The sequence below is a fragment of the Rattus norvegicus genome, chromosome 6 (genome assembly GCF_036323735.1).
Source record: "Rattus norvegicus strain BN/NHsdMcwi chromosome 6, GRCr8, whole genome shotgun sequence".
NCBI lineage: Eukaryota > Metazoa > Chordata > Mammalia > Rodentia > Muridae > Rattus > Rattus norvegicus.
Genome location: NC_086024.1, coordinates 26,629,091 through 26,641,934, shown reverse-complemented (window position 1 = coordinate 26,641,934; position 12,844 = coordinate 26,629,091). Strand labels below are relative to the sequence as shown.

At 41.3% G+C, this 12,844-nt stretch overlaps 1 protein-coding gene across 1 annotated transcript in view; it reads left to right on the top strand.

Moving 5' to 3' along the window:
• Positions 1–12,844, top strand: part of Birc6 (baculoviral IAP repeat-containing 6) — a 193,433-nt gene that overhangs the window by 26,341 nt on the left and 154,248 nt on the right. Inside the window, 2 exon segments of the mRNA NM_001170596.3 lie at positions 2,033–2,170; positions 11,883–12,076. Coding sequence (NP_001164067.1) covers positions 2,033–2,170; positions 11,883–12,076 — 332 coding nt within the window.

The window sequence follows — 12,844 nt, the reverse complement described above, 5'->3', positions numbered from 1 at the left end:
ACCTCCTCCCAGCTATTAAACACTTTTTAAATTCTCCTTCCCCAGCTGTTGCCACATTTTCCCCACTTCCTTTCTTACCCAACTTCATTTTCTCACTCTAAAATAATGACAGAAAATAACAAAACAAAAAGTACACACACACACATGTTGTTGTAAAAATATAAAAATAAAAAGGTATGGTTGTCTTTTACCCCACTTGGTCCGCACTCATCCCAACTCTGCGGCGGCCCAGACCAGTCGCCACACACTCCATTACATTACTTAAATCTACACATTAAAGAACACACAACAAAATAATCTTTGACCCAATTGATAAGATATAATTGCCCACTTAAACATACAAAGCCTGGTACTATCCATCCCTTAATAACAATAATAACCTATAAATGCACAGAGCAGAATCTTAACATCACCTGCCATCTTGTCCTGCCACAGCTTCTCTCCCTCTCCTCTCTCCTGTCTCTCCTTTTTCCTCTAGTCTCCTCCTCTTCCTTCAAACTTCTCTCCTGCCCATCCTTCCTTCTCCTCCAATGACAGGCCTCCTTCTATCCTGTACCTGCCCCTCACCTGTACCTTACAAATTCAATGGGGAGGTGGTTCTGGTGAAGTCACCTGAGTTCTGAGTAGTGACTAGGCCGCTGTCTTTGGGGCAGTGGAATTAGCATCAAAATACAGATAACTTCAGGGCAAACCACAACACACACACACACACCTTCCCTGGAGTGTGGTTGATACAGCCCGTGACATTCCATTGATTTTTCTCTTGTTCATCACCTACCAACTGCAAATAACTTAGCTAAGTGGAGGAGTTTGTGTCCATTACCCCTTTGCTGTGTATTTTTTCTTTTGCTAAATAAAGTATATTCATAGAGGGTTGTAAGTGAAACCCTAGATTTAGATTGTGGAACATGTAGGAAGCTTTGGGTTTGATGCCCAGACTGAGAAAAATCAAAACAAAAGAAAACATATACACTTATATTTTATAGTTCCACGACCACTGACCTACCTTCCTTCCTTCCTTCCTTCCTTCCTTCCTTCCTTCCTTCCTTCCTTCCTCCCCCTCCCCCTCCCCCTTCCCCGCCTCCTCCCCCTCCCCCTCCCCTCCCCTCCCCCTCCCCCTTCCCCGCCTCCTCCCCCTCCCCCTCCCCCTTTCTCTTTCTCTTTCTCCTTCTCTTTCTCCTTCTCCTTCTCTTTCTCTTTTTGTGTTTTGGGGACAGTTTCTCTGTGTGGCTCTGGCTGTCCTAGAGCTCTATTTGTTGACCAGGCTGGTCTCAAACTCAAGAGATTTTGCCTGGCTCTGCCTCCCAAGAACTGAGATTAAAGATGTTCCCCATCACTACCCAGTAAGTATTTTAAAAGAAATACTTGAAAATTGCCTTTATTTATTTGTCTTTGTGCCATGGCGTTCATGTGGAGGTCAGAGAAAAACTTGCTGGTGTCTGCCCCTCTTCTTACCATGTAGGTCTCAGGGATGGAGCTCAGGTCAGGTTTGGCAGCTACCTTGATCTGCTGAGCCATCTCCTTGGGCCGCAAATATTTTTTAGGTAATAATCCTTGTAAACACTCTTGCTCTCTAGATGGCATTTACTAGATTATTAGTTTTAGAAGTTAGGAATGGGATTCTAGACTTGGTTTGGTGACCTGCAAATGCATGTTGTTGCTTTTTAATCAACCCTAGGTTTCTGCTGAGTTTTGGTTGAATCTGTGGCTAGCATTGCTGATGGTTTTCATACTACTTGTTGAATGGTTTTGTGTACAAAGAATCTTGTATTTATGTTTAAAAGTTGACATGTTTCACTCTTGATCATAGTTTTAGCTTATTTGTTTTTCTTTGTTTAATTTATGGTAATTACTATATTGATATTGCCCTCTGGTTACTGCATTGAATGCATTGTTTTAATTCATTTAAATGATTACTTAGGCTTATGTAAAATTAATTACAAGGTAAAGCTTTTTATAGTTAAAACTATCACAAAGAAGCTGAATAAAAATCTGTTTTATTGTGTTTAATTTTGTTTTTTTTTAAATTTAGGCACAACAACTCTTATCAGCATGCGTAGAAAAGATAGATGTTTCTAGTACAGAGGGTTATGATTTGTTCATCACACAGCTCAAAGATGGTTTAAAAAATACATCTCATGAAACTGCAGCAAACCATAAAGTTGCTAAGGTAAGAATTAAAGTGTATTTGGGGCTGTGATGGACTAAGTTTTCCCTCTGTTGCTTTTCCTGTCTTGTTCCTTGAGAGATCTTGAGAGATGCTCTTTTTTTTTTTTTTAAAGGTTTTTTTTTTTTTTTTTAAAGATGTATTTATTTATTATGTATAAGTACAGAGTAGCTGTCTTCAGACACACCAGCAGAGGGCATCAGATCCCATTACAGATGGTTGTGAGCCACCATGTGGTTGCTGGGATTTGAACTCAGGACCTCTGGAAGAGCAGTCAGTGCTCTTAACCACTGAGCCATCTCTCCAGCCCGAGAGATGCTCTTACTAGCCTTTTCTCGTCTTTAGGAGAGAAAGCATCTTCTATGATATGGTTGTGTTTCTCTGGTGCTGAGATTGAGCCCGCTGTATCACACAGGTTAGTGCTCTACCACTGAGTTATACTTATGGCTAGCTAAAAACTATGTTGTTGAGGGTTACTTTTTTGAAGAACATTTGAAATGTGTATAGGGGGGTTGGGGATTTAGCTCAGTGGTAGAGCGCTTGACTAGGAAGCGGAAGGCCCTGGGTTCGGTCCCCAGCTCCGAAAAATAGAACCAAAAAAAAAAAAAAAAAAGAAAAAAAAAAAGAAATGTGTATAGGTATTTTGCCTTCATACATGCCTATGTATCATATGCATACAGGATACCTACGGAGTCCAAAAGAGGGCATTAGTTCTCCTACAATTGGAGTTATAGATAGTTATTAGCAATGATGTGAACACTGGGAATTGAACAGAGGGACTCTGGAAGTGCTTCTAACTGCTCAAACTCAGTTTACTCCTTCTTTACTCCTTCTTTACTCCTTCTTTTCCCTTGAAAGAGAGGTGTGTGCGTGCGTGCGCGTGCGTGCGTGCGTGCGTGCGTGTGTGTGTGTGTGTGTGTGTGTGTGTGTGTGCGTTTATATGTATTTTCTGTATGTGTATTTACGGAACACTTGTGTGCCTGGTGCTCAAAGAGGCCAGAAGAGGGTTTCAGGTCCTCAAGAATTGGAGTTATACATAGGAACTGCCATATGGGTGTTGGGTTTTGAAACTGGATCCATTGGAGGACAAGCCAGTGTTCTAAACCACTTAGCCATCTTTCCAGCCCTTTAAAGTTTACTCTTAATTGTTTTCTCCCTCTCCCTCCCCCTCTCCCTCTCCCTCTCCCTCTCCCTCTCCGTCTCCCTCTCCGTCTCCCTCTCCGTCTCCCTCCCCCTCTCCCTCTCCCTCTCCCTCTCCCTCTCCGTCTCCCTCTCCGTCTCCCTCTCCCTCTCCCTCTCCCTCTCCCTCTCCCTCTCCATCTTCCTCTCCGTCTCCCTCTCCGTCTCCCTCTCCGTCTCCCTCTCCGTCTCCCTCCCCCTCTCCCTCTCCCTCCCCCTCCCCCTCTCCCTCCTCTCCCTCTCCCTCCTCTCCCTCTCCCTCTCCCTCTCCCTCTCCCTCTCCCTCTCCCTCTCCCTCTCCCTCTCCCTCTCCCTCTCCCTCTCCCTCTCCCTCTCCATCCTCTCCCTCTCCCTCTCCATCCTCTCCCTCTCCCTCTCCCTCTCCCTCTCCCTCTCCCTCTCCCTCTCCCTCTCCCTCTCCCTCTCCCTCTCCCTCTCCCTCTCCCTCTCCCTCTCCCTCTCCCTCTCCCTCTCCATCTCCCTCCTCTCCCTCTCCCTCTCCCTCTCCCTCTCCCTCTCCCTCTCCCTCTCCCTCTCCCTCTCCGTCTCCGTCTCCGTCTCCGTCTCCGTCTCCGTCTCCGTCTCCATCTTCATTTCCCTATCCCATTCACTCCCTTTTTTCCTTCCTTCCCTTTTGGTTTTTTGAGACCAGTTTTTTTTTTTTGTTTTTTTTTTTTTTTTTTACAAAGACCCTGGTGGTCCTGGAATACTCTTTGCTCACTCTGTAGACCTGCTGACCTCAAACTCAAGATTCTCCTGCCTCAGCCTCTCAAGTGCTGAGATTAAAGGTGTGCTTTGCCGCCACCAGCACCCTAATTTTAATTTTTGTGAGTGCTTTTGCTTCTGTGAATCATCCTTATGCGTGTAGTGATTGAGAGGTTGATGAGTGAGTTAAGTAAGTTAAGTAAACTTACATGAGAATGGGAACATATCTATGGAAATGAGGGCATTTGGTTTTTCAAAAAAAAAAAAAATTAAGCTACATACTGATGTGTGTGGGGGAGAGGAAGAGAGAGGCCTCAGCGTATGCCACAATGCCTGTATTAAGCACAAGCTGGGAGTCAGTTCTTTTATCATGTGAGTTCTGGGGATTGAACTGTGGTCATCAGACTGATTGGCAAGTACCTGTAACTGCTGAGCCATCTCAGTAGTCCCATTTTGTCTTTCTTTTTTCTCTTCCTTTTCCCCTTTCCCTCTCCCTCCTCCTCCTCCTCCATTCCTTACCCTTCCCTCTCCCCTCATCCCCCTCCCCTTCATGCTTTTGAGACAAGAGCTCACCGTCCATCCCAGTTGCCTTATTGACCCTGTTTTCCCTCTCCCGAGTATTTGGACTACAGGCCTTTGTCAGAATACCTTATTTTGTGTTATCTTTGAAATTGATTTTTGGTAAGTTAGGGGAAGAGAAATTTCTTTGAGTAAAATCCTTGGATATAATTAATTTATATTATTTCCAGGTTTTCTCATAAGTTGTAAGAATAATAGATAATGACAGATACAAGGTTGAAATTAAAGGCTGTTTTCCTAAAAGTAAAATTTCCATTCACAGTTTTCTTTCAGGCACAGCTGTAAGCTTACTTAAATAATGGCCTCTCCTGTTTTTACTTAGGCTATCTCTCTGATACGTTCTCAAGGTCATCCTTAAAGAGAGATGTGAACTCTTACAAATATTGCATTTATTTTCCTTGTGCAGGTAGAGTCTGTGCATATCCAAGCCTAGTGTCACACTGTTGCCCCTCCTACTGCAATTCAATGATGTCGGCATTACCTGTGTACACTGCCGTGCCTGTCCTAATATTTGCATCAAATTCTATTTTGTACTTTTACCATGGTTTTATTAGTTTGTAACTCCAGCAATGAAACATTTGGTTTAAGAAAGCATAAGTTATACTGTGAATTTGAGTAGAAGAAATGTATTATAAGAAATTGATTTAAGAAGTATTAGAGAGCTGAACAGTGCAAAGGAAGCTGTGACACAGAGCTGGTACTTAGAGGAAGCAGGAACAGAGAAAGACACTAGAGCTGTCGGAATTGGCATGAGTCTTCACTCTATGGCCACATTGATGTTGTAGTATAGTGCCCTTGCACTTTGTGAGAGCTCTTTACACACACGAGCTCACACACAAGTGCACATGCACCCACCTTCCCCCCCCCCATGGCAATAGCTTGGTGCTAGAATACAGTAACTGCGTGTTACTGTGGGGCTCTTAAACAGCTGGAATAAGCTTTCTCTTCTCTTCTCTTCTCTTCTCTTCTCTTCTCTTTCCTCCCCTCCCCTCCCCTCCCCTCCCCTCCCCTCCCCTCCCCTCCCCTCCCCTCCCCTCCCCTTCCCTTTTCTTTTTGGTTGTTGTTGTTTTCTCCCTGTGGTTCTACAAATCCTTTTGATAAGTAGGCTTTTTGTTTATGGACAGGTTAGATTTAGAAACCAAGATTTTCATTGTTTTTGTTAATATTAAAATAATAACTTAAATACTTAAATTATATACACACTATGTAATTTCTGTGTGTGTCTGTACATATGGGTTCATAGAATGGTATGCAGAAGCCAGTTCTTTCACTATGTTGGTTTTAGTGAATAAATTCAGGTCTTAGTGACAAGAGCTTTGTTCCCCAAACCATTGCATTGGCCGTCAGGTCTTTTTTTTTTTTTTTTTTTTAAAGCAGATTTTTCTAGTTATATAGCCACTGCCTTTAAGCTACGGTAAGAATATGTTGGGCTCAGTTTTCTGAGTGCTGGCATGATAATAGCGTACCACATCATCAAGCTAAAGATTTCTCTTTCATCTGACCTTATGTGGTAGTGTTTGAATTTTGTCCAGTGTGTGCAGAGCCCTGAGGTCAACATTTAGAGTATTCTTCTCACTGATTCTGGAGCTCACTCATGAGGTTGGACTGACCAGCCCATGAGCTCCTGGAACTCCCCTGTACCCTTCACACCATTGTTGAGTTACAGACAGTTGGCTCTGCATAAGCCTTTTATTTGAATTCAGATTCTCCACTTGTTTGACATTCACTTTACTGACTGAGCCCCTCCCCAGCTCTAAAGCTTTTTCTTTCTTTTTTTTTTTTTTTCCCCGGAGCTGGGGACCGAACCCAGGGCCTTGCGCTTCCTAGGCAAGCGCTCTACCACTGAGCTAAATCCCCAACCCCAAGCTTTTTCTTAATAAAACTCAACTTCATTATAAACAAAAATGAAACAAAACAAAGCAACAGCAGCACAGGAAGTGCTGTAAGTAGCTAGAGACTCTAGAGTTCCATGAGGGTTCTTCTTTGTCTCCTCTGTCAGCACTGATCCCGTTTTCCTGTTAGTTCTGGTCAACAGTGTTTGCTTGTTCATTTAGTTCATTTAGAAGGAGCTTAAAATTGCTGGACATCTGTCTCAGCCAATTGTGGCAGAGTAAGTTGTGTAGCTTAAAGCATAGAGAGGAAGAAAAAGCCCAGACTAGCTCTACTGAAAATAGTGTACAAACACATCTAATTAGTGTTAGGAGCCTGTGGTTAGAGTCCTGTGATGTGGACTGCTTAACTTTCAGGGGTCACTATAGTTAGTTTTGTATTGTAGATTACCTTTTTTCAGAAAACGCTTTCTGGATATGATGTTGAGTAAATTTCATGAGTAAGGGCCCATTGCTGGAACTTATTTATTTATTTTTTTAAATACTTTCCTTGGTCAGAGGTGAAGTCTAGAATACTAACGTAGAACAGAAGATGTTCTGCTGTTCTCTAGACTATACTGTGTGTGATGTTTTGGAAGAAGCACTGTGAGCAAGTACATGCACATATACAATACACATCTGCTACAGGGAAACAAACTGCTGCTCAGTCTGTCTGACTTTATCCAGTATAGTCAGCCTGGCTAACTGGCTATCTACCCTGAAAAATAGCCAGTGGCAGGCTCATTACAACTTATTACTTCAAATAAGGCAGCATGCTCAAATATGCTAAGTATTAGCCCTTTGGAGCAATATTCTGGCATGCAGGATCCACAGAAGCTTTATCAAGGTTGGACAGTCCTGGGCTTTCTTGGGGGAGTTGGTGACCCTTTTTGGCCTGCCGTGTCTTATTAGTACATGTAGGTTCTTAGCCACTTTGTGTTCCAGTTTGATATTAGTGGCATAAGTGGTTTACGGAAAGTAGTAGGATGATGAGTTTTACAAGCTGGATCACACAAGAGCATGAGACATGGTCTTCATGTTAAAATTATGAGTACCCAGTGTGGTCCCTGCTGGGTAAATGCAGTGTTTGAGATTAGCACAGACAGGTTTCTGACAGAATTTTATAATTGCCTACTAGGTATCTGAGAATGTATTGACTTGATTGATAAAGATGCCTCTTGTAGGTCAGCTTCTGAAATGTTTCATACTTTCATCATTTTTTCTTTTTTTAATTTTTTTGTTTTTCCGTAACAGGGTCTTGTTACATAGCCTTGGTTGTCCTGGAACTCACTGTGTAGTCTAGGCTGGTCTCAAACTCACAGAGATCCTCCTGTCTCTGCCTCACAAGTTCTGGGATTAAGTACAGCTACACCTTTTGTAATCCTCAATTATTCTTGGAGATTATTGACATTGTAGAAAGGCCAACACAGGTGGACTAAGTGGAGCTAAGAATTTAATTACTGCCTCTGTTACTTTGCAAGTGTCTTACCCAGTTGTTAATCTCAGAAATTTCCTCAGGACTAAGTAGTGCTTTGTTAAGTATTCTTGTAAGAACAGAATGATCCAGGAGCTTCTGGGCCTTTGCTGTCTTAATGGTCCTTGCACAGGAACCGCATTGGCCTGGGTAGTTTCCCACTTGCTCGTGCTATGACTCTTCCGTTTATGTCTTTAGGAACCTGAGAAATTACTATGGTATGGATTGTGCGACCCACACCTTTCAGGAAAGGAATGGGCAGGTGAAACGATTGGGGTTTGAAAACTTTAACACAAATAAAATAGAGTGCAGCAGTAAAGGCCCCCTCCACTAAGTTTGACCTCCACAATCACATACATGGTAGGAGAGAACTGACACTGAAGAGTTTTCCTCTCACCTCCATGCACCCATGGCACATATATAAACAAAATGTAAAAACAAAAACAGAAAGAAAACAATAAGGAAATAAAGAAGCAGGCCAATGGTGGTACCTTTAACTTCAGTACTCAGGAGGCAGAGGCAGGCAGAAAGAACTCTGAGTTCAAGGCTAGCCTAGTCTATAGAGCCCTTCCAGAACAGCAGGGCTACACCGGTCTTAAAAAAGAAAGGGAAGAAAGAAAGGAAAGAAGGAAGGGAGGAAACAAGGAAGTCGAAGGTAAAAGGTATCTCCCTGTGTATCAGAAAGCCATTATATCACATAATAATCAATAGTCCTCACATCAGAACCCACATGGATGTTTAGTTCATTGAGAGACTGCCTCACTCCAGCAATCCATGGCTAACACTTGTAGTGAAATGCTCTTAAGTCCTTCTGGGGAACATACTCCAAAGTTATGATTTACTGTACATAGTTGGAATTTTATTGTAGAGTTTTTTTCCAAGTGGGAGTCAAGACTTGCTCTTTTGTTTCTGTTTTGCTTTTTTGTTTTTGTGCTGAAGACCTTTCAATGAGTAGGCTTCTCATCTATTAACAGGTTAAGTTTAGAAACTAGGTAAGAGATTTCCACTCTATTTTTTTCTTTTTCCATCTTTGTGTGTGATGTGCATGTATGTCCGTAGGCATGTTTGTGCATGTGTGTGGGCGTGCACGTGTGCATGTGGAGGCCTGAGGTTGCTGTCAGGAATTATTCTCCATCATACTTTCTAAACTGAAGCAGGGTCTCAGTCAGACCCAGAACTCATACATGTGGTTGGTCTTGTGAGCTAGTTTGCTCTGGGGATTTCCTGACACTGCCCCAGACTGAACCAGGAGTCAGGTCCACCTAGCATTTATATGTACTTCTGGGGGCCCAAACTCCAGTGCTCAATGCTAGTCACTTTACTTTTTTTTTTTGGTTCTTTTTTTCGGAGCTGGGGACCGAACCCAGGGCCTTGCGCTTCCTAGGCAAGCGCTCTACCACTGAGCTAAATCCCCAACCCCGTCACTTTACTTTTGAGTCATTCCCTCATTGGGTGGTGCTGGGAATTGAACCCAGGGCTTTGTGCATACTGGGCAAACACTCAGCTATTAAGCTATAAGTCCAGTCAGTCTTCATTCATTTTTTTGAAATTCAAATAATATTTTTTTACCCTTAAAACTTTATGGTTATATGGCTTAGTAGTATTAAACTAGTGTGCTAGGATGAGCTGGACTGAATAGGGACAGTTTTAATATGTGATCTAGGGACAGAGCATGAAGATGAGATTAATGTATAGAGTTAGGACCTTTATAGTTTACCCCTCCCCTTCTCAGCTTTGTTTTCCACTTGTTTATAATATTAAGTAATATTAATATGTACATTAATATATACTATTAAATAATGGTTTGGGGGATTTTGGGTTTTTCTTTTTTGGAGACATGGTCTCTTGATGGAGCTCTGGGTGTCCTTTAACTCACTGTGTAGCCCACGCTGCCCAAGAGCTCACAGTAATCTTCCTGTCCCTGCCTTTTGAGTGATGACTTGAGTGTGTGCCCCATCAATCCCAGCACTGTTTTACTAATTTTTGAAATTGTAAATATGTCTGTGTGTATATATTCATGTGGGTTCCAGTACTCTAAACGATTGGAAATGTTGGCTTTAGGGCTATACATTGAGCCACCTGATGTGGGTGCATGAATTTTATTCATCTCTCCAGCCTCAATAATATTAATGTTTATTGGATGTTGTTGATGATGGAGTTGGGCTGGGTCTTAGTGTTGTGAATACAAAGCTCATGCTTGTAATTTCTATTCTTGGTTACAATGAAGATAACACAGACATAAATGTGCTAAGATGGATTAAATCATCGCGTAGAGCAGTGATGGTAATGTCCAAATTCTTCTTACTAATGGGGGACTGAGTGCCCACCCACCTGGTGTTTAACATTGTTGATGCAGGATGAAGAAGTTATTAGATTGGTTGGCTATATCATAATATACTTTCTTTTTTGGGGAAGAGGATTTTGGGGACAACAATCTCATTCTGTAGCAAAGGCTAGCCTGGAATTCATATACCTCATAAAACTCAGGACAATTCTCCTGCCTCAGGTTTATAAGTTTTAGGATAACAGGTGTGGCCTATCTTACTTAGCTGCTATGTTATCTGCTGTCTTGCTGTATTATCTGTTGTCTTTTTCAGAGTTGTTAGGGTTTCAAATCTTTTTTGTGGCTCTGAGAATTGAATTTAGGGCCTTGTTATTCTGGGCAAGTACATGCCATTGAGCTCATACAGACTTTTTTTAAACCTTAAATAAAAATTCAACTTTCTGGGTGTAGTGGCACATCTTAGCACTTAGGAGGCAGGCAGGTGGATCCTTGAGTTCTAGGCCAGCCTGGCCTTCATAGTGAATTCTAGGATGGAGCTATGTAGAGACCCTGTCTCAAGAAAGAACAACAACAAAATCAGACAGCAGCAGCAGCAGCAGCAGCAGCAGCAACAGCAAATAAAGCCTTAAGAAGACAAAACAAAGCAAATATTTTTAAAATGAAATAAGTGTTTATACTTATGAGATGCAGTGTGATATTTTGATATATCAATGCATTATAGAGAGATTACATAAAAGGAAAGGAAACATTGTATCTCTACCACCTTATAGGTTTGTTGCTTTCTGGTGAAAATTTTTGAAATCTGTACTTTTCTTTCTTCCTTTCTTTTTTAAAGATTTATTTATTTATTTCATTATCTGAGTACACTGTTGTTGTCTTCAGACACACCAGAAGAGGGCGTCGGATATCCATTACAGATGGTTGTGAGCCACCATGTGGTTGCTGGGAATTGAACTCAGGACCCCTGGAAGAGCAGTCAGTGCTCTTAACCTCTGAGCCATCTCTCCAGCCCGTGTACTTTCCTTAATTTTAGTATACAGTAAGTTGTTACCTGTGGCCAGCATGCTAGGGAAATACTAGGTTGCCAGATTGGTGATCACTAGCTAGATCATCACATATATGCTTCCTGCAACTCTGACAAGCCTCCCCATACTCTCACATCAGCTCTAGTGAATGTCACTCTAGTCTTGGTGCTATGAGTTACATGGTATAACTTTCACATGTCCGTGACATCATTTATATTTCTCTTTCTGTTTCCAGCCTATTGTAATTAAGTTGCATAACGTCCTTTGCCTTTATCTACATCATCAGGAGTGATGGAGTTACTACCTTTTAAAAGGCTTTGCAGTATAATATCTTTGTGCATGCACCTGTGCACTCACCCACACTATCATACAGTATCTATTTATCAACTGATGGAGACTTTGCCTGCTTTTCTGTATCTACCTTGACATTAATAAAATACTTAATTTTTTTAATTTATAGCAAATTCTTGATGTAAACAACAAACTGATAGTATAATTGATATTAGGGACACATAGTTCTTTAATTGATGAGATAAAGCTAAGATTTTAGTTAAAATTGGAGAAGTAGCCCTTTGCTTATTATATTCCCATTTTCTTTCAGTGGGCCACAGTTACATTTCATCTTCCTCATCATGTATTGAAGTCTATTGCCAGTGCCATTGTAAATGAACTTAAGAAAATAAATCAAAATGTTGCTGCCTTACCTGTGGCGTCCTCAGTGATGGACAGATTGTCTTACCTCTTACCCAGTGCACGTCCAGAACTTGGAGTCGGGCCAGGCCGTTCTGTAGACAGGTAGGATCCTTATTCCTGGAGTATGCTGAGATTGAATTGAAACTACTGCAAATCGGATTATGATTAGAATGTTTAAAAAGTAGACTTTTACTTCTATGTAAATTTTCTGAGCTGATGGCTGCTATCGGACATGTCTTTTATTCTCTAAGAGAATTTAAGGGGATTCCAAGATTGTATTTTGAAGCTTCCAGTGCTGAGTGAGTATTTGAGAAAATTTTAAGCCATTTATAACTGTTGGGTGTGTGGTATTTCACCTTTGATGAAATTTGAGATGAATCCTGACAAATACTGTATAGAAATGTGAGGGTAAGTAAAGTGCATAGTGTTATCTCTGAGGAATGGTAGAATATGACCAGATAAATACATTGTAAATATCTGTGAAATTCTCAAGATAAGCATGCTAGAAAAGTTCATTGAAGGGAATATGGAGGACTAGGTATAATTAAAATAACTGTTCCTCCCCCTTAGTTCTTTGGAGTAGTTTTCTTAAAATTTTTATACTGTTTGCCTAGATTTAAACAGTACTATGAAAATCATACCTGCACCATCAGTTTTTTCAGATTTATTGAGTACCTGTTTTGTGTAAATCAAAAGCTTATAATGTCTCATCTGACATTTTCATCGGATGAGTCACTTTGTGTTTTTCTGAAGTACATTTATAAATAGTGTGTGGTGAAGCAAGCGTGTACAGTTCCGAATGAATTGACTTGTAACTTAAGTATAATGAATTGACTTGTAACTTAATATGGCTCTTGTATTCATAGCATG